The sequence below is a fragment of the Malania oleifera genome, chromosome 12 (assembly GCF_029873635.1).
Source record: "Malania oleifera isolate guangnan ecotype guangnan chromosome 12, ASM2987363v1, whole genome shotgun sequence".
Classification (NCBI taxonomy): Eukaryota; Viridiplantae; Streptophyta; class Magnoliopsida; order Santalales; family Ximeniaceae; genus Malania; species Malania oleifera.
In genome coordinates, this window is record NC_080428.1 from 73,428,453 (window position 1) to 73,456,107 (window position 27,655).

At 36.0% G+C, this 27,655-nt stretch overlaps 1 protein-coding gene across 1 annotated transcript; it reads left to right on the top strand.

Moving 5' to 3' along the window:
* Nucleotides 1–4,562: 4,562 nt before the first annotated feature.
* On the top strand, nucleotides 4,563–27,408 carry LOC131144871 (chaperone protein dnaJ 16). Its single transcript, XM_058093792.1, has 11 exons — nucleotides 4,563–5,194; nucleotides 9,688–9,811; nucleotides 9,937–10,019; nucleotides 10,132–10,243; nucleotides 10,386–10,490; nucleotides 24,496–24,546; nucleotides 25,884–25,973; nucleotides 26,087–26,195; nucleotides 26,301–26,449; nucleotides 26,529–26,582; nucleotides 26,702–27,408. The coding sequence occupies exons 1-11, from the start codon at nucleotides 5,058–5,060 to the stop codon at nucleotides 26,918–26,920; spliced, it is 1,233 nt and encodes a 410-aa protein (XP_057949775.1). The 5' UTR covers nucleotides 4,563–5,057; the 3' UTR covers nucleotides 26,921–27,408.
* Nucleotides 27,409–27,655: the final 247 nt, after the last annotated feature.

Here is a 27,655-nt window from a genome sequence, read left to right on the forward strand (position 1 = left end):
TGGGAGAAAAGGCTTGAGACAAGGGGATCCCTTATCTCCCCTGCTGTTTGTGCTGTGCGTTGAATACCTATCGAGGCTTATTCGCTCCACACAAAATAAGAATGATTTTAAATTCCACCTGAAATGTGAAAGTTTGGGGCTAACTCATCTGGCCTTCGCAGATGATTTAATGTTGTTCTCTCGTGGGGATCTGGCTTCTATCAAGTATCTGTTGAATTGCCTCAATGATTTTTCCTACTGCTCAGGGTTATCAGTCAATCTAAATAAATCAAATCTCTACCTAGCAAGATTGAAAAGCTCGAATCTAGAGGACGTGTTGAGGTTTTTTGGTATGAAATTGGGGGTTTTTCCTTTTAGATACTTGGGCATTCCTCTGCTATCCACAAGGCTGAATTCAGTTCACTATAGACCCCTCATCAACAACATATCCAATCTGCTCAAGTGTTGGCCAGGTCACACGTTATCTTATGCTGGCAGGCTTGAGATCATTAATTCTGTGGTGTAGGGCATGGAATGCTTTTGGCTTGCGATTTTCCCGATTCCTCTGAATATTTCGAATCATGTAGTTAAGCTTTGCAGAGTTTTCTTATGGGGTGGAAACAAAAGATCTCTTGTGGCCTGGAAGGAGGTTTGTGTGTCGAAAGCTGAAGGTGGTTTGGGTATCCTGGATTTAAAGAACTGAAACAACACCCTCTTAACAAAGACTCCTTGGAATATTCACTCAAAAAAGGATAGCTTGTGGACAAAATGGGTCCACCACTTTTACCTGAAGGAATCCAAAATATGGGATGCTTCCCCAAACAAGGGTGATTCGTTCCTCTTCAAGAAGTTAGTGGAGTTGAAAAACCAGGTTGTACTGAGAGTTGGCAGCACTGATCTCGCTATTGAGTTGATGAATAATTGGGGAAATAAAGCCAAACAAATTTATGAGTTATGGAGGGAAAAAAATCATAGAACTCTATGGGTGAAAGGGGTGTGGTTCAATGGAAGCTTACCTAAACATGCCTTTTGTCTATGGCTTGGAGTTAAAGGAAAACTTCCTACTTGTGATAGGTTGCATGTGGAAGGAATTGAGCTGAGATGTGTGTTCTGTAAGGACGAGGTGGAGACTCGGGATCACTTGTTCTTCAAATGCAAAATTTTGGAAGAAGTGTGGAGAGAAATTAAAGGGTGGGTGGGCCTGAGGCGAATTATGTCTACCATTAAGGCTGCTACCAAATGGATACATAAAGAGGCGAAAGGAAATGGTGTCCATGCGGCGGGAAAAAGAATTGCTCTTGCTACGACGGTGTATTTTATTTGGCACTTTAGGAATAGATGTAGATTTGAAAATACTGTAATCTTCCCTATAGAATTGGTTAATGTGATAAAAAAATATGTTTATAGGGCTGTTTTTGCTAAATTTAATATGTATCTTGTTTGATTGACTTGTAATGAGGTTTTGGAGTATTATAGCAAGTACCTAGGATTGGCCATATCTGGTCCCTGATTATGCCCGGTTTTGATGTATATTATTTGGCCCTGGGTATGCCCAGTGTGTATGTAAGTATACCTTTGATCAATATATTTTATCCCATTTTGATAAATTTTTTTTTTTTTTTATATGCATGCTTACATTTTTGTGAAAATAATGATGATAGTAGTAAAATCACGAGCTTAGGAATTGTTAGGTATCAATGTTAAAACTTATGAAGATAAAAAATAGTTTGGGAAATGAAAAACAAAGACAAAAACTTAAAATTGAAAAGCGAAAACAAGTTTGGTTAATATTTATAAAAATAATATTAACAAAAATATGATTGAAAAAATTATTGTTTTTGTCCTTGAATTATATAGTAATTAAAAATATAATTTAAATGATAAAAATTTAAAAACTACATATTAGAAAATTATAATAAAATACTTGATCATAATATTTTAAAACTTAATTTTAGCTTTACAAAAATAATATTATCATATAGGAATACTAAAAAATTAGTGAAAATATATTATTTAAAAAATGCTTACTGTTTTTTAGAATTTTTTGAATTTCCATGGATATTTTATGTTAATTATATATTATATTCTCGTAGTCATTTAATTTTAATTTTAATTAAAAATGTGCAAATAGAATGACTTAATTCACAAAGTTAATTCTGAACATTAAAATATTCCAACGCTAGGTTTTTAAAACAAAAACAATAAAATTTTAAAGTTTGTTTAGAACAATTTCTATTTTTTATTTTATGGTTTTGTTTTTATATAGTGAAGAAATGGATTATGAAAATATGTTTGCTTGTTATATTGTCAGTTTTTTTTGTTTTTCTTGTTGGTTTTTAATCATTTTTGAAAAAATTGAACACCAAATTTTATCATTTTCAATTGTTTTGATAACTTGTTGTAAGGTACTTTAGTTTCCAATATTCACTATATTAAATCATTCATTTTATACAATATTATAGACTAAAACTAGAATAAAGTTGCCATACAAAATTAAACTAAAAGTATCCATTAAATTTCTAACAATTTTTTTGGAAAATAATAAAATTATTTAGTAAATGTACTATTTTCAATTTTCATGTACAATAATATTGTTCTTTTAAAGTACATTTTAAAATATAATAATCAATAGTTATAATTGTTGGCTCCAGTGACAATCTAAAAGGGAGATGAATCGGGTTTAACGAAGTTAAAAGTACGCGATATAAGATTTAAAGTAAGTAAACAAACTAAGAAAATCACCCATATATATATATATTAATCAATTTAAAGAAAAAAGGGAAGTAGAACCGACTCTTCACAATATGGGATCCTAGGCGAATGATTTAATTAGGGGTCCTTAATATTTTGTTTAATTTTTATTTTTATTTTAAATTAATATTTCTAACTTTTTGAGATGCAAAATTACTAATTAAAGTTTTATATTCAACCCGTATTTCGTTTACTTGATAATGAGAAAGTCAATATATGGGAAGAGAGCATCATAAATAATGTTAACATTATTACATTAAAAAAAAAAATTTGAGAGCCCCAAAATTTTTGGGGCCCTAGGCAAGCACCTCAACTGCCTTAAGGTCAAGTCGGCCTTGAAGGGAAGAGAAATGCAAACATTTTTATAGTGGTTTAGCTATTTTCGATTACGTTCACTCTCTCAAGACCAACCGCATTAAGATTTTACTCTTCCCCTATTTAAAAACTAAAAGAACTTGATACAAAATTCCACTATTTTCAAGGCCAACCGCATTGAAATCTTTGTTTTCTATAAAGACCAAGGAACCAATATACACAACCTAAAAGACTCCTCACAAGGAAGCCTTAGAAACTTAAACTCATATAAGAAACTCTTAATAAATAATTAAATTAATAGTGCAAGAGTTTTCTCTCAATAATTGATAATATAGAGCGCAAAGAGAGAATGAGAGAGAATTTTTTCTCATACGTTCTTAAGGCTTAAGAGGGAATATCTATAGAGTTTAGAGAAAAATTAGTCATTTTCTATTCATTGGAGCCTTTTTGCTAGTCAAATTGGGCTACTGCTTACTAGATCCAATCGACTGCTTACTAGTTATTAAAGAGGGAAAAATGACCGTTGGAAGCAAGAGTTGTCACACCAATTAACCGCCTTTAAGGGCTAGTTGACCACCTCTAGCCTCTGCTTGGACCAGTTGATCGCTCCATGGGATCAGTCAACTGCTCCTAGCACAAGGCCGGGGTTTGGTCATCTTTTTGTTCCCAATTTATTAGTTTAAACTCAATATAATTGAGAGAAAAATAATACAAACAAATCAATTTAAGTCTTCAACATCTTCTCCCAATTTATAATTTTTTAAAAAAAACTTCAATGACTTAAAATCTTATAAGAAAAAACTTAAACACAAAATCATTAATACACGATAGTTTGTTATCATCAAAATTAAGTTAATGAAATATTGGAACTAACGCTAATAAATTTTATTTTTATTATAATAATTTAAACTTATATTCTTTTGTACTTTTATTATTTTAATCAAAAATTTATTTTTATGTAATTTAATAAAAAAATGAGCATTTATTCATTCAAAATTTTAATTTGTCCATGTTTTTTTTATATACTAACTGAAAAGCTATTAATTTTTTATTTTTAGTAATTATTTTAAGTTTGTAGATTTTATTTTTAGTTTTTATTTTCTTAATTTTTTACAATAAGCTAGATAGTTTAGACTCTAGAATGAAAATAAAAATATATTATGCTTTTTTTTTTGGGTGAAAGAATGATTTAATTTATTTTATTAATTAATACTTTTATCCAATTAAAAAAAATACTATCACTTGCAAGTTTGCAACCTAGGTTGTCAAATAATACATCTGACAAGGACGCTTTAGCTGGACTATGCGATCAATAATAAACAGAATAAAAATTATTATAATGGAATAATAATAATAATAAAACAACAAATAAAAATTAAAAACAATAATAATCTCATCAATGATACAGGTCAAATTTCCTAATCAGTCCACCCTCCCCTAATTAGCTTCTCAATTTTCAATCTCCTTTTGCTGTCCCCACCCCTCATCACCGCCCGCCTTCCTCTCCCTCGCCCATTTTTTTGAACTTAAGCTATGCCTCCCTCTATCGTGCGCCGGGGCGCGATGCGCGCCCTCCAGAGCCTCTGCGTTCCCTGTTCCTCCCACGTGCGAGCCTGAGTGCGGGGTGGCTCAGCGAGGCCCGTGCGCAGTGCGCCCCGTGCGCAGTGCATCTCCGAGCGGCGTCGCGTTTAAAATTTTTAGACATTTATAAAAGAAAAGATCGACAGCGTGGCGTTAGAAACGAAAATTCCACCTATTTCTCCCCCTCCATTTTTCTCGCTCTTCCAAGGCTCCAGCTAAGAAGTTCTGTGGAGTTCCTCTCTCCGTCTGTCTCCTCGCTAGGGTTTTTCAGTGCTTTAAGATTTGTTCGAACAACCTTTGTTGGATGTATATGAGGGATTCAGGGGGAATTTCTTGTTATAGATCCGGGAATTCTTGTGGAACTCGAGGTTTCGGGCGGGATTTCTAGGGTCCTGCGAAGATTCCACCGGCTGCTCTGGTCCTCGTCGAGAATGCCGGGGCAAAAACCGAAGTTAGAGAAGAGCGATTCCGCGAAGCAGCTCCGGCGGGACCCCTACGAGGTTCTATGTGTCTCGCGGAACTCCACCGATCAAGAAATTAAAAGCGCTTACCGAAAAATGGCTCTCAAGTATGCTGAACTATTTTTTTTTCTTTTCACTTTCTTGGTTTGTTTTTGCGATGATGCTCGCTGCGCTAATTTCGCTCCTCTGCCGCAAAAGGCTTTGCTTTGATTTTACTGAAATTTAACGTTGTTTGGTGCTTGAGTGTTGAAATTTTGAAACCCGAATTATGCTACTATGTTTAATTTTGTTGCTTTTGCTGATCGGTTTGGATCTTTGCACTGGATAAGTGAACTGTGTCTAACTTAGCCATGTTCTGATCTTTCTTGCGTAAACTAGTGTTCTTCGTGGTTGCCTATTGGGCGAAGAGAGAGAATGCTTCATTTTAATATCGTGATTTTAACTCTTTTAGATTTTTCATTTTTTTGGAGGAAAAACTGGAACAATCCCTAAATTGAGTCCAGCACAAGTACTTGGCTTGATTTAGGTGAATTTCATTTATTGGAACCCAAAACAACCTGGAACATACGAGGGAAAAACTAATCTGGGAACTTTGGATGCATTTGTTGCATCGTATTTTTAACCAATGAGACTTGGTTTCGGATTTTAGAAAACGTGATTGGACTGTCAATCTAGGTGAACAGTTTTTTTTTTTTTTTTTTAAGTTTCACATTTCTTTATCAAAATGTAATATATTCATTGAAAATTTATGATTTTACTAGTTGTAAGGATTTTAAGATTTTTGTGGCAAGGAAATGGACAAATTTTATTAGTGGGCTCAAACATGAATTAAGTGCTTGGCCTCAATTTGTAAATGGCTATTTAGTTTGCCTCTTCATTTCCAAGAAGTGAAAAGTAGTTTTTTCTTCCCCATGCTGTGGTGGGCTTGAGGCTAGCCTACAATTCGTCAGGAGTTTGATCAAGAAGTGGCCAATTCATGACCCCAAGATTGCATATGCTTCTTATGAAAGGAAGTCATTCTTACTTGCAACCCTAAGTGGAAGAAGCAATTGCATAAGGTTAATTTTTTAGAGGATGGCATTTGAAGAGGAGTTCTGCAGTAGGGGAATCTCAGCTGGGTTAAAAGAGTGAGAATGAAATTGATATTGATCTTGTATATCACAAGAAAGAAACTTGCTTTGCTATTCTTGGGATGAGTCTGGTTCAATTGTGTTGTAGTATTCCAGAAGAGCCCCTCACACTGGATTGTTAATGCAGAGATGAGGAGCACTGAGTAAAACTGTTGTTTACAAACACTGAAGTGGTGAAGTTATAGGACTTGGGGCATGCTATGTGCATTTTTTTTTTCTTGTCATGCCACTCGTGTGAAGGGTACGAGCCATGCATATTGAGGATTGACAATGAGTTTTATCGTTACCTTTGAGTCAAGAATTTGGGTGGATACCAATTCAAGAGATTATATGGGGAACTATTATAGTGAATATTTTGCTAATTTATTACCCTTTACATAACAGCTAAAGAACTTTACAAATTTTCCCAATGAGTATAAGTAGTCAAGTCTGTCAAGAGGCTGAGAGACTGGTGCAGGGGGAGCATCAAGGTTCTGTAGCCATGAAGAAATTAGGAGAGAAGAAGAGGGGAAGGGAGGGGAAGGGACGAGTGGGGAGATACAAGGGGGGGTGAACTCACGGTTCAATCAACAATTCAATTTCATCAACAACTGCCAAGAACATGGCTTTCACACACTATTTATAAGAAAGTCTCTTTACATGAAATTATACATAAACTCCTAAAACTACATTACATTACAAATAGACTCCTACTTTAGATAAATATTACAAACAACCACAAAATACACATAATCCTATACCAATTAATACTACACACACATAATAAACTACTAACTTAACCCAATAACTCCTTAACCCAACTCTTCTTAATTATTTTCTAGCAAGGTTCTTCCCAAGGTCTTACTTCATGTCCTACATCAACTCTCCCCCAGCTTGAAAAAAATTGGCCTCAAATTTTGAAATGTTGGAGAATCAAAAGGGCGAAGCAAACTTGGATTCTTTGAAAGCTAGTGCTTGAGTGATACAAGAAATCACGATCCTTTGGCAGCATCATAGACTTGAATTGAGAGTTGGCATCAATAAACACATCGGGAATGACAAACTCAACAATTGGAATGTCTGATGGACTTTGGATGTCTTCAAACACATTCATTTACTTCCTTGTATTGTCTTCGAGCTGAGTAATTATGATTGATTATTTGTCTTGGTTCATTGGTAGAGCAGACTTCAAAACGATTTTCTTCCTATTATAGTGAAAGACATATGTGTTCTCATGTCTTAGTCACAGCTAAATCATCCAACCAAGAAGAACCAAGGAATACATGGCCAATCTTCATAGGTACCAAACATCTGAAGACATCTTTCATAAACATGTACAATAGAGTTACAACCCAAGATATCACATAAGGCTTTGGATGAGGTTCCAGATGAAGCTGTATTCGAGTGATTCCATTTATGGAAACCACATTAATTGGGCATTTTCCATCAATGATGATTTTGCAAACCTTTTGTGCACACTTGAGAAAGGTGTGAAAAGCTTGAAATTGTGCTCAAAGTATGATAAATGGCACTCCTTTGTCCAATAATTTGTCACCATATTGCTGGACTATATACACTGCAACTATGCATCACCAAGATTTCTTAATACACTTGCCCACAATTCTCAACCTAATCATGCAAAACCAACAACTTGACTCCTAATTTTCAAGAAATATCTTCAATTCACCTTAAATCTTGAGTGTCTTGCTGAAATGAAACAAATTCACGTACAAAACTCTCAAATTGCAGCAATAAAACCTGATTTTTGATGCTGGCAGCGACAGTATCTTGCTTCTTATAGCAAATTATTGCGCTACTTGCACAAATTCAAGTTAACAAGCAAAATATCACATTGCAAATCAAAATATTGGGAGAAAACACCAATTTCTCGTACCTGGAACCAATTTCTCCCGATTCTGGCAGCAGGAGAGGAGTATGGCAGAAGCTCGCTTGCAGTCGCTGCTGCATGTGGCGTGTGAGTCTGGCAGTTATTTTTGGGGTGAAGGGAGATCAAAGAATGGGAAGTACAATGGTGTTGGTGGTGTGATGAGGAAAGCACAGGAGGATAGAGCTTTTGAAGAGCTGACGACGGGAACTGTTTTGGTTGGCACGTGGGGTGTCTTTCGGAGGTCAGACGGAAATGAAAACTGAAGGGGAAGGGTTTCAGGGGGTTCTGTTTTTCGTGGTGGGGGTTGTGTTGCAGGATGGTCGCTTGAAAGTGGTGTTTGAGATTTGGGGACATGACTGGAATTTCTAAAAAGTTAAGAAACTGCCTTTTGGCGTTTTTTTATTTTTATTTTTATTTTTTATAATGCTGAAATTTCGGAACTGAAATTACGAGATGAGAGAGTAACAGACGAGAGATTAATGGAGATAATGGAAGAAGAAGAAGAAGAAAAGGAAGGAGATAGAAATTTGCAGAACAGTGTGGGGAGGAAGAAGAGAAGAAGAGGGGGAAGAAGATGATTGAAAGGAAAATATGGAGGAATTGAAATGGAAGAAAGAGAAAGTGGTTTGGCTCTGATACCAAATGATGCAGGGGGAGCATCAAGGTTCTCAGCCATGAAGAAATTAGGAGAGAAGCAGAGAGGAAGGGAGGGGAAGGGAGTAGAGAGGAGATTTGGGGGGGGGGGGGACTCACACAACAATTCAAATTCGTCAGCAACTGCCTACAACATGGCTTTCACACGCTACTTATAAGAAAACCTCTTTACATGAAATTACGCATAAACCCCTAAAACTACATTACATTACAAATCTACTCCTACTTTAGACAAATATTAGAAACAACCCCCAAATATACATAATCCTATACCAATTAATACTAAACACATGTAATAAACTACTAACTTAACCCCACAATTCCTTAACCCAACTCTTCTTAATTATTTTCCAGCAAGGATCTTCCCAAGGTCTTATGTCCTACATTAGAGACTCAACCACAGCTTATGCTGAGGCAGTTTTTAACTTAAGAATATTTATGATTATATCTAGATTCTAGACTCTAGAGATGAGGTAAGCTTCTTAGAAACATTATTTCTAGAGAGGTGGCAGCGTGCCGGCTGTTACACAGATGCCAATTGCTGCTTTGGTACAGAGGGCAAATGTGTTTGTGCATTTTGTATCATGTGTTATACTGCCTTGAGTGAAGAATAATTTGTTCCTGTGCTGTAACCTTCGTAATCCAGTGACTGTATGGTGTCTGTCCTGAGCTTTGTTACAAGCTACTGAAGGCCCTTAGTGAGGAATAGAAAGGGAGGACAGGCTATTAACATGTTTTCTGAGCATGTACTGACCATGTATAGATCCATTAACTTTTAACTGTCATACTTGAAGCTGAAGGTGCATTTTGGTTCAAATATTGGTATTGTGGGCTTCATTTATTATTCAACAAAGATATATATTAATGTTTTAAAGCTTTTACACTCAACATTCTTTTTTTGTTCTTTTTGGTTGATTGTTTGTGTGTTGACACTCGTGTGCGATTTCAGGTACCATCCTGACAAGAATGCAAATGATCCTAAAGCAGCAGATATGTTTAAGGAGGTCACATTTTCCTATAATATCTTATCTGATCCAGACAAACGACGACAGTATGACACAGCTGGTTTTGAGGTGTGACATTCAGGGTCTTTCCATTTTGTTACAAGTCAATGGTTTTATGTTGGTTCTGCCTGTTTTGTTCTCTGCATTAACTTGAAGATTTTGTGCTAAACACAATATCATTGTCCTTTGCCTAGGCTGTTGAATCAGAAAGCCAAGAATTGGAGCTAGATCTCTCAAGTTTGGGAGCTGTCAACACAATGTTTGCGGCACTTTTTAGGTATGGTTTGAATTTGCCTCCTATCCATTTTCATCTAAGGATTTTTATGATAGTCATGTGTGATGTCACGAAATAACTCATTCAATGCTGTTGTCACTGTGTACTGAGATAGTAAACTTGGCGTGCCAATTAAAACCACTGTATCAGCAACAATCTTGGAGGAGGCACTGAATGGCATGGTGACCATTCGCCCACTTCCACTGGGGCAACCTTTGTTTAGGAAGGTAAGGTTTTGTGATTCCTGGATATGTTTTCATTTTATTTAAATGTGGAACTCCTAGCTTTCTCTTTCTCTCTCTTTCTCTCTTCGCATGCAGCATCATAACTTGTGAAGCACTTATTTGGTTCGTTTACATTCTTTAACAGGTTGAAAAGCAAAGTGCTCACTTTTATTCAGTTACAATTACAGAAGAGGATGCACAGTCTGGATTTGTTTGTCGAGTACAATCATCAGACAAAAGCAAATTCAAGGTTTTTACAATATATTAATTGCTGGCCTCATTATATGAAAATTGCTTGCATTTGAAGTTTGGCTTAGTTAACTAAAATGTGATTTATTTTAAGTACAAAAAAAAAATCTTTTTGGTTGGAAATTATGTTGACTTTTTTTTTTTTTTTATCAGCAATATCGTAGACAAGATAAAAGACAATGTACATCATCCAATGGAAAACCCCTCTAAATACCCAAATTATTAAAAGATAAATTGTGAGGGACGATTTATGATGCTGATAAACAATAGTGATCATGGTTTTAAATCGCGGTAGCGGGTAGCGTAACGTAACGGTAACAGGTGTAACGGGAAGCGGGAGTAGCGGGTGTTACATAACGGGAAGCGGGTGTAACGGCCGTGAATTTTTTTGAAGCACGCACAACCTTGTGCATATTAGCGTACTTGCATGTTTTAAGCTTTTGGCCATTCTTAGAAAGGGTTTTAGTGTATTTTGGACCCTTTAGTTCGAGTAACTAAGTTATTTGGTAAGGGCAACAAGTTTACATTTTTTTAAACCATCATTGATAGAAAATTACGTGTGTGTGCGTATTTATACTTCTCATTGTTCTTATCTGTGATAAATTCTTATGTGTGCTAAATGAATTAACAAAATAAAATACATTATACCCTCCATTAATCTATTAGACACATAAGACATACGAATAATATAAATATAAAATAGTTAGAAAAGAAAAAAGGTTGAAGTTGAAAAATAAAGAACATAAATATCACATTACTAATATTATTAAAAAAAAAATTCCTAATAAGTTATTATTTTGAAATTGTTAATTAATGCATCTATTGTCAGTATTTAAAGAAAAAGTAAATTTTGTATCATTGTCATCCTCATTATAATTTTTCCCCCTCTTGCCATTTGGTATATTAAGAATGATATATGAAAGAGAGAGAAAAAGTGAGAAGAAAAAATAAAAAATAAAATTTTTTTTTGGTGTAACAGTTCTGTAGCGGTTACGTAACGGCCGTAGCGGCCTTTACGTAACGGTTGCGGTCCGTAACGGCCGCTACGGCCGTGATTTTTCTTCCCACCGATTTCGCGGTGTGTAACGGTATCGGTAACCCAAAAAACCTTTACGTAACGGCGTTACGTAACGGTCGCGGCCTTTATTTAAAACCATGATAGTGATTAAGGACAATAGCGACACAAAATGAAAGAATGTTATGCTTTCTATGCTTAATGGCTGTGAAAATAAAAGTTGACTGATAAAACAGAGCGAGGGCCATAACTTGCTTTGGCTGCATGTTAGTCTCAATCTATCTTTAGAATGGATTATCTTTGGGAACAAATTTTATGTTTAGATATTTCGGAGAGCCATTTTATTAACTTTTGTGGAACTGAAGCCTCTTGTTGTTGACAGTTAGTTTAAACACTTAAAAATTTTGTATGTGCGATATAAGTTTTCCTATATTGCATGAACTATGGCTTTATATTCTGTTTCTGCTCTTAAGTCTTGCAACTGTTGGTGGCACAACTATTGGTTACTTTCTACTCTTACAAGATATCAAAATTTCCTTTGACAAAAAACAGAATATTCTAAGATATTCTATCAAATGTAGATCCAGCCAATCTGCTTATGTAAATCCTTGTACCAAAGTATGACCATGATTCCAAAGTCTAAAACAGTCCTTGACTTGCTCCATATTTGAGATACCATGTGATCCACGTAACTACATTTTAGTGCCAGTCTTATGTAAGTTAAGAATGAACTACACCGACTCTAAGATAGTTTGGCTTCCTGACTAGCCTCATATATTGTTGATAACTTAATGTTAGGATCTATACGTGTGTCAGTGGTTTTGGATCCTAACATTCTTGTTTCATTCAAGAAATCCAAGATTTATTTTCTTTATGACAGTAAAATCTCTAAATGTGACCTAGCTACTTCATTGCCTTGAGAATATTTCAATTGTTCCAATCTCTTGTTTGAAGTGTGCCCTCTAAGAACAATTTCAACTCCTTCCTATACTATCTTCACTCATTAATTGTACTGACGATACTATTCTCAATTCCTCATGCAAAATCAATGGTATTTTCCCTATGGGGATATCATGGAAGAGCACAGAATTTCCACTCCACATTTGTGAAGGCCAAACGCTATATTTACTTCAATCTCCCAAACCATGATTGGGACAACTATTTTAAGCCATCAAACAGCATGACACAAAGTCCTTAGCAACACCCATCATAGGGAATAATATAATTTTTGAAGAACTATACAGTAGGCACGAGCAATGAGATTAGAATGACAAAACCTCTTAGTTTTTGTTTACAAATTTAAGCTGCTGGGCCTTGGGCCAGCAACACGTTTCAAGCCTAGAGAAATATTCTTGTGCAATATCGTTGCGAATTTACAAGTAGGTAAGTAGATAGGGCTAAGTCTTAATTAGTTAATTTTTTTTATAAAATGTGTGTAAAAAAACAATAATAACAGCCAAGTCTTAAATTCCAGTGGGTGCAGTCTGCTACATGAATTATTTTTTGTCCATATGCACAATCTTAAATATCTAACAAATGGAGGGCTGTCAGATCCTTGCTCACTATCTCAGTACCAGTTATTCTAGGTCTACCCCCTTTCTATCGCCACTGAGGTTAATTAGCTCATTCCTCTTCATTGGTGCATTATTTAGCCTATATTGCATGTACAATCTTAGCTGCCACTCCCTTATCTTTTGCAAGTATGTCTAGCGCACCATGATTGTGTTTATTCCTTAATTTATCATTTACAGTTACACCACTCATTTATCTTAGCATTCTTGTTTCAGCAACTTCTACTTTTTTGGATATCTTGTTTTTTTCGTTGCATAGCATTGTGATTCATATAGCGTAGGGGGTCTTATATCTGTCCTATAGAAACTTCCTTTTTAATTTCAAAGGTAATCTACATTCACAGAACACGCTTAAACTTCGCCATTTTATTATTTTAACACTATGTGTTATAAATCTGATTCAAATTTTCCTTTAGCTTGCATAATATATTGAAGGTATTAAAATCTACTATTGCTATTGATTTTTTGACCATCAAGTTTAATATTTTCTTCAATATTCCTCCTAATGTTACTGATTGCAGTTCATATATTATATCTTATTTCTACTTATTACAATACCTCTAGATTCTAAAGCTCTCTCCATTCTTCTAACTTAGATTCTACTCCACCTCTAGTTTCATCAATCAAGACAATATCGTCTGCAAACGACACACACCATGTAACCTCATTTTGGATACTCCAATTAAGTTCAATCATAACTAATGCAAACAAGATAAAGACTCAAAGATGATGACCCTGATGTACAACTATTGTTTTTGGAAATTTCCTAGACTCTCCGTTTGTAATTTGAATATTAGTCATAATCTATTGTACATATCCCTAATGACATCTATATACGGCATACCTAATACATACTCCCATTTTTTCTAGAACTAGAACTCATCATTGAACTTCCTTAGGTATCCTATTGGATTTCTCTAGATAAATAAATACCATGTGCAAATCCTCTTCTTTTTCTTTCAACTTTTTCCATTAATCTTTTGAATAGATATATAGATTTTGTAGTTGATTTTTGGGGCATAAAACCAAAATAATTTTTGGAAACCCTCATTTCTAAGCTTAGTCTTTGCTCAATTACATTTTCTCAAAACTCGATTGATATATAGACTTTGTAGTTGATTCTTGGGGGCATAAAACCAAACTAATTTTCGGAAACCCTCATTTGCAAGCTTGGTCTTTGATCAAATACACTTTCTCAAAATTCCATTATACGACTTCAAGTTATTAGTCATCTTTCTTTTATATATTCTTGTAAACACTATCATCCTCGTTTTTTTTTATACATTTGATATTAACTAAAATTTTGCTTTTTCTTTTTCCAGCTCTAGCTAGTTTCAATGCCTTCTTTCCCTTCTTTTGTGTCTAGTCTAGAATATATCTATGTTTAGTTTTACTAACGAGTAACAACCTCTTTTGCATCTTTTTTGCCGTTTTATATTCTAACAAGTTTTTCATGTTTATATATTTTTTGCCATGTCTTAAACCATATTCTTTTTGTCTTAACAGCTTTTTTGGACATCTTTGATCTCACCACCAACTCTCTTATACTAGTCAAGCATCTTCCTCTAGATTCATCTAAAATTTTTTTGTTTCGTTCTTTAGTAGAAATGGTAATCTTGAGAATGTTTATGTTCTAGTTATCTCCTATCGTTGAGTCACCATCTTTTATCATTTTATTTTTAAATTGTACTATATTTTTCTCCCTTTTGGTACCACCCCCTAGTTCTCTTACATTGATCTATGTTACCCTTTCTCTTCCATTTTTTATTCATGTATGTAACACTAATATTGTGTTGTAAATAGAAAATAATTTAGCGTTCTTTCCTTGAATAAAGTCGTGTAATTCTTGAAGAATGATCCACAAATGTGACATGGAAACCCAACTTTGAAGTGGCATGAACTATACCTAAAACGTTAGAATGAACTGGTAAAAAGGTTGGACACTTGTTTATTAACTTAGGAAGCTACAGTAACAGAATGATGCTATTCCAATTCCCTTGTTTCACACTTTGAACGGGACAAACGGGTGAAACTAGTGCATTGTTTGGAGCAGGAGGACTTGGTTGATCATGCACTCCTGCTTTGTTCATGGACCAAGAAATTGTGGAACTTAGCCTTTTCCATTGTAAATCAGAAATGGATCACTGCAGCTACAATGGGAGGTGAGCTGTGGACTTGGAAAGGGATCAGATCTAATAAGAAGGGAGATCTTTCTCCCTCATTCCCCTTGCTATTTTCTGGGCCAAGTGGAGAGAGAGGAATAGAAGAGCCTTCTAAAGAAATGTCTTCATCTATTCAGGCTGTCATGGACCATTGGATTGCTATGATCTCTAGCTGGCATTCTGGGCTAGTTGAAAGGGACCCCTTTGTAATCCTTGATTTTCTTGATATTTTTCAGTAAGGGGTGTTTCTTTCTTGTTGTTTGTTTGTGTTTGGGTCACATCCCCTTGATGCCTTGTTTTATATAATTTCTCCTTGCTGATAAAAAACAATTTTTTTCAACTTCTCCAATGTAGGATGCCCAAGATAACAATGAATCTGTAATGGTGAAACTGAAGCAGAACACATAAGAAGGCCACGAGTAGAAGTAAAAAAGGCCATTGGTTCATGCCCCCCACCAATCATGTCCATGGTATTCAAATCCTAATTCGGAATAATCAAATAAGAATCTATAAGCCAGGGTCTAGAAGGAGAGTTGGAGGTATCACTTCTATAGTTGTGGTGGTTAACCACTTCTCAGAAAATGGCGCATGTCATGGCATGCAAACTGATGCTACTCATGTAACATGTCTATTTTTCCAAGAGACTGTGAGGTTACATGGCTTGCCCAAGACAATAGCATTGAATGGAAATTAAAATTCCCAGCCCCTTTTGGAGAACTCTATGGAGTTAGCTGGCAACTAAGTCGCTGTACAGAAGTTGCAGTGTTACCATCCCCAAACTAACGGACAGAGAGAAGTTGTGAATTGAAATTTGGGCAATCTATTGAGAAGTCTTGCCCAACATTGACCCTGGGATTTCAGCTGGCTGAATTTGTTTGCAACAATATTACGAACAGATGGGAAGACTCCTTTCCAGATAGTGTATGGTCAGAGTCCAAATGAGGTTATGGTGGCGGGATTGCCAAAAACTGCTGGCAGTATTGATTCTACATTTGTGTTGGTTGAGTGCCTTTCAAATTTGACACTGTTCGTAGCATGCAAAAATACATTTGATGCTACTCTTGTTGCACATCTATTTTTTCCAAGTGGCATGCCCAAGATAATAACATTGGATAGAGATTCAAAATTCCTCACACTTCTGGAGAAGCCTTTGAGGTTGCTAGCAACTAAGCTACAGTACAGCAGTGTCTCCCATCTCAAACTAGTGGACAGACAAGTTGTGAATTGAAGCTTGGGCATTGTCTTCCCCTAAACAACATTGGGTAGTGTGATTTAAGTACACTCATAGGCTGTTACGGGCCATTACAATGCCAGATTGCTTGTGAATGACTAGAACAGGTTTTCGAGTCCTTTTTTGGCATTTTCCCCTCTTTTTCCTTTATTGAAGCTTAGAACTCAATTTTAAGTTGGTTTTATTTGGTTAGTGATTTTTTAATAAAAGAAGTCTTTTTTGGGTTTATTTTCTTTGACATATAGACTATAGTATGAATTTTTATAATAACTGCTATTCAAATAAACCCAAATTTTCTCTTATTAAATTACATATGTTTGTATTCTAAGTCTTTTTCCATTTTTATTTTTATTTTTCTGTCTTTCTTACACCTGAGGGCGGGCCTTGGATCAATGGTAAGGTTGCTCCTTTGTGATCGGTTGGTCGTGGGTTCAAGTCTAAGGATGTAACAACCTCTCTACATAAAAGTAGGGGTAAGGCTGCATACACTGTGACGATCTTCCCCTTACCCTCGCAAAGTGGGGAGCCTTATGGCCCGAGGATGCCGTCTTTCTTACACCTAGTTTGGACTAAAATATGTTCTATTCTGTGCATTTTTTTTTTCTTGTTTAACATGCATATTCTCTATTTTATTTTTTGGATGACAAAAATAAGACTAGGTCACTAAAAGAGTACAAAAGATGACATTCTATATTTTATTTTTCTTCATATTTATGATTTCTTAGTTAGAATTTCACTTATAATAAAAAAAGTAGTGAAAAGTAGCACATGCATGCTTCTTCTCTCCTATAGCAACTAAAGCAACCAAGATTGCATCCAATACTCATAGTAAGTGATTAAAATGTACTAAAAATCATTTAAAGCATTAGTATGGGATCAAAACATGTGAATCTATATGTTTTTTAAGAAGTACGTTAATGCAAAAAATGAATTCATGGGGTTGATGTCTGTTTTTTGTAACATCTGTGACAGCTGCGACCGTTACCGTTATGCAGACTATTACTGTTATTTAGATCATGGTTCTACTGCTAGCTGAATTTGTTTACAAGAACACTGCAGACAGATCAACAGGGAATAGCCCTTGCCAAGCAGTGTATGGTCATAGCCAAACCAGGTTGTGGACCGGTGTACATGTTAACAATCAGTCCTTGCTTATTCTGAAAATCTAAAGCTAGTCCAAGAAGGGGTTGTGTTAAAGCTGAAAGAGATGAAACAACTTTACAAAGAAGCTACCGATAGTCATTGATAACACAGGGTATCAAGTAGACTTCTTAGTGCTCCTTAGAAGACAAATATTTCCTATCCATTTCTATCTCAAGCTAAAGGCTAACATGATTGGACCACACACAAATTTAAGAAAAAGTACATCAAGTGCTAATAAGGTGGAGCTTCCTAATGGACTTGGAATCTCTCAAAATTTTTAATGTTTCTGACATTAACACTGTCCATGGTGATATACAAGATTTATGAGACTTTTAAGAGGAAGGAAATCTTACATACTTCTTCGAAGAAGGAATGGTGGAGCTAGTAATTGAAGTTAGAAATGTCAAGACAAGAGGAAGGAAATATTACCAGCTTATCTTCAAAATGGAAGGGAAACTAAATACAGAAAATTTGTGGATAAGGGAAGATGAATTTAAGAAACTTGATTCTGGCATGTGTGCAGCTTCAAACTAGGCAACTTAATAGCAGCAAGTTTATTTCATGAGGGGGAGAATGTTGCAGTTCTGATTCAACAATGAAGCATAATTAATTTTGTTAGCTGCTATATTATTTATTTATTTTTGACATGTTAATTGTTATATAGGTATCATAAGTAGGGACTAGTGTGTGCTTTACTAAGTCCAGCTTTATTTTCAGAGTTAATTAATATGATTTTTTTAAGTCTTGAGAAGTTAGAAGCCGCTGTAATAAAAAATAGACATTTTTCTAGGCCCGTTTAATGTGTAAGCATGTTAAGATTATATTTATCTTAGCCCAGATAATGAGGGAGTACAGAATTTACCCTTTCCATTTTGGCTATCAATTTTGATCTGTTCAGAATTTTCTTGAGAACTTGGAAGTGTGGGTTGAGGATTCTCCCGGTGGATCATTCCATGGCTTCCATTGCTGCATTTCTGCATGATGGGATCTCTCTTTGCCACTATATCGCTTGTAATTATCCATAATTTTTCAGATTAGACTTCTGACATATCCTTCTTTGTATTTCCACCATGCACACTGTGTCAAGACAAATAGTTAATGTAGCTGGGCCAATAATGCTTGTTGGGCAATAAGAAAGTACGCCCATGGAGTAGAATAATCTGTTAGAAAAAAATCAGCTCTTATCTTTTAAGAGTTTCAAACCTGTTAAATTTTCAAAAAGGATAAGTTCATAAAAAAGAAGGGGGCTGAACTCACCCTTTGGCAGATTCATCATCGACACAGTCATAGTTTTCTGTTCGACACAAAAAGGAGTAGATGAGCCCAATTGGAAGGGTAGTCAAATGTTACCACATCAGCAACCAGACATGGTTTTCCAATCAAATCCGAGCATCAGCCGTACGGTTATTTAACTGACAGTAAATACACTTGTCAGGTAGACCTCTAACTCATCTACCTCTAGCACCACAATCACCACAGCCATGATAGAAATCTTTACCGCCACCAGATTGGTTACCTTTATGATGACTGTGTTCCTAGTGCCAGGTTTTTTAATAAGGAACCAGAACCATTCTATGAATTATCTTTGGATAAACTATCTCTAAACAAAGCATGAAGGACTTGAATGATTAGGTAAGTTTGGCTCTTCCTAAGCTATGAGATTTCACTAGATTGAATTCTAGTTTCTAACTAGGGAAGAACTTGAGTGTCACACCCACTTTCACTCTTTTTTTTTTCCTGCATTTCCCTTGAACCCTAGTCGTAACAAGTTGAAGAAACATTTAAACACTCATGCCTGTGATTGAATCAATGCAAATCCCTGCTGGGGATTGATTCACCAGCTCCTGAGGAGTTGAATCGGAGGAAGAATCACTGCAGACAAACATCAGATGGTACCAAATCTGATAGGATAAAATAAATCTCCAAATTTCTCGAGAAGCTTTTGTTGACTAGAGGAGTCGCACCTGTCTGTGGTGTGAAATAATCTCCGCAATGTTGATGTCAGCAAGGGGGTTAGGGTTAAGATTTTGGGTTTGATACCATGTTGATCTTGTTGGGCTTTTGTGGAGCCTAGTTGTGTTTTAATTTGGGTGTCGACCCGATCCCTATTTAATTAGAGATTTCTATCCTGAGGAGTTCATCAGATACATGTCTTTGCTTCATTGGTGCAAGTTTGAAACTGCAGGGTTATGTAGACGCTGATTTTGCTGGTGATAATGATAGTAGAAAGAGTACTACTGGATTTGTATTTACTCTGGGTGGTACAGCTATATCTTGGGCTTCAAATTTGCAGAAGATTGTTACTTTGTCTACTACAGAAGCTGAGTATGTTGCAGCAACTGAAGCTGGAAAGGAGATGATTTGGCTACATGGTTTCTTAGAAGAATTGGGTAAGAAGCAGAAGATGGGCATTCTACACAGTGACAGTCAGAGTGCAATCTTTCTTGCCAAAAATTCGGCTTTTCATTCAAAGTCGAAACACATACAAACAAAATACCACTTTATCCGTTACCTTGTTGAAGATAAGCTAGTAATACTTGAAAAGATATGTGGATTTAAAAACCCAGCAGACATGTTGACTAAGGGTGTTACTATTGAGAAACTGAAGCTGTGTGCAGCTTCACTTGGTCTTCTAGCTTGAGGAGAGGAGGTTGAGTTGCAAGGATGAGGGATTGTTTGTTTAGGAGGATTGCGGTTGATACTGGTGATTGAACTAGTCTCCAAGTGGGAGATTTGTTGGGCTTTTGTGGAGCCTAGTTGTGTTTTAATTTGGGTGCTGACCCGACCCCTATTTAATTAGAGATTTCTATCCTAAGGCTTAGTCCATGGAGCGAAGGCTTGGGCCGTCGTGGGGGTTGCTCCCGGGAAGAATTTTTTGAAGCCCATTCGGAACGGAACCCTAGGCGCAACATATAAAAGGGATTGCTTTCGGGTGATTAGGGTTGGCGTGGTTGTACCAGCGAGAGGGAGAGCATTGTATCGCCGCACTTTGTGTTTTCTTCCTGATAATATTGAAATCCCTGCAACTCCGTGGACGTAGGCAAAATTGCCGAACCACGTAAATATTGTCTTGTGCGTGAGATTGATTTTCTTTGGCGTTATTTTTCTTCTATTTTGTTTCTCACAGGTTTCGGGAATTTGTTCTTTATTCCCAACAGATTTGATGTGGAAATAGAGATAGAGAGAGGTGTACCCGATGTGGCAATCTCACTCTATTTATAATTAAAAAAATATACACAAGAGTAGACCATAATATTCTTTACACAATAATATCCCTTGACCTACATTTTTCAACATCTCTAAATGAATTCCCTTAATGCATAATGCTCCAGCTTTCCTTCTCTCTCTATCAAAAAATATGAAAAGTTTAGTATGGTGTATAATCTTTATAACCACGAACTTTTTTCTTAGTGACTTCACACTTTTGAGAAAGGCTCTCATATCATGGAAGGAGGTCAAGTGGATAATTAAATTTATTGGATTCTTAATTTTTGGTATGGCAGGGTGTACACATACAGGTAGTCAATATAAGTTCATTTTATGTTATCCAGTCTCACAATTACTAATGTGAGAAATTGTCTTAAGGTTTGGAAGACAACAAGGGACACAGGATACAATGAAATGTTATATGATTACTTAGTTTGGCAATCTACTGCTGTCCAAATGCATTAGGTGATCCAAACCAAGAAAAGAAATGCATTAAATGATCCTAATGAATAACTGTGGTCCAAGCATGCAGGCATCCTTAGTGAATAACTATTGTCCAAATACATAGTAGTTACTGTCCTGGGGTTTACTTAACTATGTTTGGAAAGCTAAAATTTATGTTAAAATGATAAGAACTGCTAGAAAATGAATTTTAGACTTCTAAATTTAACTTTTGGGGCAAAAATATTGCTTTTAGAAATGGGTTGGAGGGAAATGTGCACATGGAGAAAATGGTTGCTGATAACTGATTCTGATGCAATTCTGATGGGAAGTTCTGATTCAAAATTTTAACTGGCTATAGGACTCAATCTGTCCACTTGTTTTACATTGGTGATCGTAAAAGGGTGTTACTGTTGCTGCTTGCATGTTTAAGCTGGTGGAATGGTCATTCACTTTCTTTGATCTGCACAACCAGTTCCTACTGCATGCAACAATGAACTTTGTAGGCTTGGGCCTCCTATTTTCTTGAGCATTTTAAGATGCAGCTTTGTCTTGACATGATGCTCATTTTCTATGTATTTACTGCTTGGGCCATGAATTGACATTTAAATGCAAGATCATTAAGGGGAGTCCAAGCAAAAGGCATAGCGCTTTTAAAGATTTTATTATTTACTTTCACAAATGAATGCACTCCAGTACATAAAATTATAATTTTAATTAATGGACAAAACAAAATTTAAAACAAAATATCAAGTCCCCTAGGTGACAGCTAAATGTTTTGAGGGTAAGATATCCATGTTGGAGGTCTCACATTCAAACCTTGGGAAATGGTGGGGTGGGATGTGATTAAGTTTAATTGATGAAGGGAAGAGTTTCATGCAAATGCAGTGGTTCCTAAGAGTAAGAACTTGAATTTTATAATTTTAGTTACCAAGAAGGATTGCACTGTTTGGATTAGTGTTCTGACTTATTAGTTTGACTATGGGTGTTATCACTGCAAAGGTTTTGGGATTAAAGAGGTGATATGGAGTGCTAGTTCCCAGGATAATCTTTTCACAAAGTAGCGTGAATAGAATGTATAAATCAACCTCATGTCAGTTATGTAAGTTTACAATTATATATTAGATATTTATTAAATTATTAGAACCATCCACAAAATACCTAAAAATGAGGTTTAGAGAACCTATTGCTGTCACATATATAACAAAGGGTAGATTTATTTTGGATGTTGTCTTTATGGCTAGTGAGGTTATGAGAGGATGTTAGATGGAGGCCAATTGTAGCATTAGTTGATCGTTTTTGCATAGGGTTTTCAGTAGGAAAGGGTTTGGATCTAAGTGGCATTGTTTGATTAGGGGTTGTCTTTTTTTGCTTCTTTTTGATTATTAATGGTCAACCTATGTGTTGTTTTCTGCATCTAGGGCTGTACTGGTCTTCCTTTCTCTTTATTTTTGTCAGCTGATGTGGTGAATAGGATGATTGAGAGGGCCATAGATAGGAGTTTTGTTTCTCATCTGCAGTTTGCTTATGATACCATATGTTCTTAACATTCTTACCGTTTACAGGTTTTTGAGTCAATGTCGGATTTTTAAATTAATTTATAGCTAATTTTGGTCTAGCTGCTATTAATCTGAGAGCAGAGGTGGTTTCCAGGTTGCTGCTCAGGTAGGTTTCGGGTTTGGAATGACCTTTGACTTATTTAGGAATTGCAGGTGGGAACTTTTGGGTTCCAATGATTGCTAAGGCCTCTAAATGCCTTGATGGGTGGAAGGGTGTTTTCTGTTTGGGCGATCACATTGCTTTAACCAGTTGTATCATGTATGTCTCATTGATTCCCCTGCAATTTTTTATCCTTGTTTAAGATGCTGGTGATTCTTGGTAGTAGACTAGAGGGGATTATTCAAGGTTTCCTTTGGTCAGGGGTTGGTGAGAGAGAGGGATCATCTTGTGAGTTGGGAGGTTGTTTGTAGGTCCAAGGATGAAGAGGGATTTGGTTCTTGGTAACCTGGTGCCTAAGAACATTGCTTTGGTGGGGTAAGTGGTTACAGTTCTTCCCCTTGGAAACAGATTCTCTTTGGCATGGGGTTGCTAAAAGTAAGTTTGAAATGCAGGAGAATTGGTGCATGCTAATATAGTTGCCAGAGTTACTCATGTAAACCCATAGAAATTCATTTCCCTGGTATCTTGTTTGTTTTTTCCTTATATTTAATATATAGTGGGAGATGACTGTAAGTTTTTGGTTTTGCAAGGACCTTTGGCTTGGAAAATATTTTGTTATGGTTGCCTTTCCATCTATCTTTAATCTCAACTTGTGTCCTGATGCTCTTATTATTATTTACCATTATTCATGACATTGGGGTTTCTGAGGATTTTAAATTTCATAGGAATCTTAGTGATAGGAAGACCAGGGAGCTTTCCTGTCATCTAGAATTGTTGGATTCTTTCAAGTGTTCTCATTCTGGTGATAATAGAGTGTGGTATTGGGATAATCCTGATGTGTTTTTTTGTAAATCATTTTACTTTCATCTAAACACGTCTCCCCATTCTTGTTTTTTTGCCCATAGTTTGTGGAGAGCTAGAACTTCTTTAAAGGCAAAGGTTTTTATATGGATTGCCTATCTGAATAGAGTTAACACCATGCGGCTTTGTAGACCATATACGTGTTTTCCCCAGATGTATGTGTTATTTTTTCTGTCAGTGGTGAGGATCATGCTCATTTATTTCTTTTGGTGCTTATGGAAATGTTTTTTTTTGGTTTGTTGGAAGTGTGTTGGAATTGCCCTCAGTCTTTTGGAGGATTCCTTGTTGATTGATTTTGTTGGATTTAGGTGACAAAAGAGAAGGTGAAGGATTTGTGTTTGCCTGCAGTTTTTGCAACTGTGTTTAGTCTGGCTGGAGAGGAATGCTCAGAGTTTTTGAGATCATGCTTCATCTTTAGATATGATATAGGAGAAATTGTTGTTTGACTTCCTGAGGGATTCTACAGACTGTTTTGGTAGTATGGCCTTCCCTGATCCAGCATGATTTTTTGGCCCTATTAGCTTTTGTTTTTTTTTTTTTCCCCTTTATTTTTGTATTGGCTAACTTCTGTCTTCTTTCCCTTTGCTATTTGAGGATTTCTCATCCTCTTTTGTACTTTATTCTTCTTAACGAATTTCTTCTTCTATTTAAAAAATTGTGTTTATTGATGAGTAAGAATCACTATTTCTCTTACTTCAAAGCTTTGCTTTGTGCAGCTCTTGTATTTTGACCAGGATGAAAGTGGTGGATTAAGCCTTGCACTACAGGTAAATAGCATGTTTCTAAATTATACTTTGCTTTTTATGTACCATACTTTGTTTTACTTCTCTCTTCAGTTCTAAATTGTGCACAACCACCAGTAGTAGCAAAAAATTGAAGTGTACTATGCACTTGAATTACTATATTCATGGGAGTGTAATTTTTATGGAGTAGTGTGGTATCCAGCACTGCTTTTAAAACCATAAGCAGCGTTCAAAATTTGGACATAAAAAGGGGTAAGGACCACATTATGGAGTTATCAGTTGATTCAGTTCTTACTGGCATTGTCCAATTATTAGGCAGCCTCATTTCTCAGTTATAATATTGGCGATCTGTAATTAATTGTCTTTGTATGGAAATGGGTGACATTTCAAATGGCGGAGTTTGTAATTTTATCCAGTTGGATATTTTTTCCCATGCAAATTCTATCTCATAAATGATGACTGGAAATAAGGGAGGAGGAAACTGCTATAAACTTTTGTCATTGTGCGAGCTAATGTTATTGTATGAAATAATGGTGCTAATGTCATTGTGTGGGCTAATGTTATTGTATGAATTTCCATTATCTGAGTTTCTAGTGGCTAGGAGGACTGCTTCTGCTATTTAAAGAGGAGCCTCTGTTTAGAAATTTATAAATTAGAGTTACCTTCCTTTCCCATGTTCCCAGCCTTTTCTACAGGTCATCTGCTTTTGTGGATCTTTCCTCTGTTTTTCAGATTTATTTTCTGTTTCATCATACCCTCGGGGCCTTTAATTGTTTGCAGATAATGATCTTTCCTGTTTGTGTGTCCTCTGTTCCGTTGAAGATGATCTTGCCCCTTTTGTTTATTTTCTTACTCTTCCATTAAATGTGAGCTATGAAGGCATGTGGGGAGAAATCAATAAGCAGATATAATCTCATACTTATTTTTCATGCTATTTCATGTTACAAATTCTGTTCTGTGCCAGCTAGGTTTGTATCGCAGCCTTAAATTGGTGCACAAATAAAAGGGGGCATATAAATATTAAATTTTGATAAAATAGATTTTGTTTGATTAAATTTATTAAATTTTGTTTTTCTTAGTGTGATTAAAAATGGAGTACTGGTTATTAAGGCTTGATTGATAAAATTTTTATAGATAGCGATAATATAGTCTTTTTGCCACCTAACTCATTGTAGAAGTTTTTGTGACATAAATAAACACACGCACAAACCTGTAGTTGACGAGCAACTGAAAATTTGCTATTGTACTTGCCATTGTTGATAACTTCTCTTGCCTTGTTGTTGAAAATTTGAAACTTGCACTTGCCACCCTACTGGATTCTTGTGAGTTAACTTATTTTGACCCAATTTGCTTTAATGCAGGAGGACAGTGTAAAAACAGGGAAGGTCACATCTGCTGGAATGTATTTTCTTGGTTTTCCTGTTTATCGGATGGATCAAAATGTTAACTCGGTGAGCTGATAGGTCATGTATTTTAATCTAATTTCCACCTTCAAAATCTGTTTATTGTTTTATGTTTTATTTATTTTTTCTTTTTAAAAAAATTGAAACTGTATTGGTTTCAGATGGCAGCTGTTAAAGATCCAGATGCTGCCTTCTTTAAAAAACTAGATGGGTTTCAGCCCTGTGAACTAACTGAACTTAAGGCTGGCACCCACGTGTTTGCTGTTTATGGTAAGTGCCTTGATTTCTATTTGCTGTAGGGTTTGCTGTTTTTCTTGATCATGCAGTCAGATGAAATAACTATTGCTTCTTGGCATATTCTGGCTTGCATTTCAGGTGACAATTTTTTCAAGAGTGCAAACTACACCATAGAAGCTCTTTGTGCGGCCTCTTTTACAGAAGAGAAAGAGTATCTAAGAGCCGTGGAAGCTCAAATTTTAACTAAAAGAGTGGAACTCTCAAAGTTCGAGGCTGAGTACAGAGAGGTTTGAGCTTAGGCATATGCTGTATCTGTTTCTTGCATGAAATACACTTCCTGTGGCTTATTTTCATGACTATCGGCAGGTCCTAGCACAATTTACAGAGATGACCAATAGATATGCACAAGAAATGCAAACAGTGAGTTTCGCACATGAAAATTTTATTTTTGGGTGCAAATGTTTAAATTTGTCTATAGACTCGGGATGTACTTCTGTTTTTTTTGCTAGGCTCATGTTTTCTGGCTGGCTGGTTTGCAGATTGATGAGCTTCTCAAGCAAAGGAATGAAATTTATGCCTCATACTCAACTGGTCCACCTTTGAAGCGGAGTACAAGTAGAAGTAAGAGTAGAGCTGCCTCCAAGGAGGCTAAAGAAGATGGGTCAGTGAGGGAGAAGAAGCAGACAATGAGGGATAGGCCGAAGAAGAAGAAATGGTACAATATCCACTTAAAAGTGGACAAGAGGAAGGCTTGCTAATGAGGTGAGAATCCCATCGACCTCTTGTCATCTCAGTGGCAGGTCAGTGGCGATACTCTAGGATGCTGTCATTGTTGAATGGAGGGAAGCTGAAACCAAGCTGTTTCTGCAGTCATCCTTCGTTGCAGTGGTTAAGTATCCTTACACTTGTAAGCAAAATATATGAGATCAAACAATTCTCGCACCCGGCTGCATTCACCGATTATGAAGTGAAGATGATGGTTCTGGAAATGACTGCACTACTCGAGCATGTAAAGGATTACCTCCCAATCTCATTGTAAAAAAATTGTTTCTGTTTGCCAGCCTAGGTCATTCTCGTCTTTTATCCGGTAGCATTTGTTGGCAATCATTCTTGTAAATTGCATAATTTATTCATGAAGCTCCTTTCCTCAACTTCATGTCGGGTGTATTTCAGGTTTTGGTATATAAAAAAGAGTGAAATTACCACTTGGGTGGCAGGAAAAATTTCCTGCTACTCGCTCGCAAAATTGACCGGTTGGTAGGATGTTTTTCATGAAAATATGGATGTGCGTCGAGTAAACTAACCCCTGGCAGTGAACTACTCTTTTTACTTGCCAAGGTTTTGATTTTTCAAACCTAGAGACTCTTACCAGTTATGTTGAAAAATGCGTGGCTTGAGTTGGATGCAGCAGGGTCCTTTCAGTTATCGCTCACCAAAGACCACTTCCCCTCCCATGCTCATTTTAATACTAAAAGGAACATGCGTCCGTTTGG

Coding starts and splice junctions, on each gene's coding strand:
- LOC131144871 (XM_058093792.1), top strand. CDS start 5,058: ATGCCGGGGCAAAAACCGAAGTTAGAGAAGAGCGATTCCGCGAAGCAG. Junction 10,020..10,131: donor ATGTTTGCGGCACTTTTTAG/GTATGGTTTGAA, acceptor GTACTGAGATAG/TAAACTTGGCGTGCCAATTA. Junction 26,196..26,300: donor CCACGTGTTTGCTGTTTATG/GTAAGTGCCTTG, acceptor CTTGCATTTCAG/GTGACAATTTTTTCAAGAGT.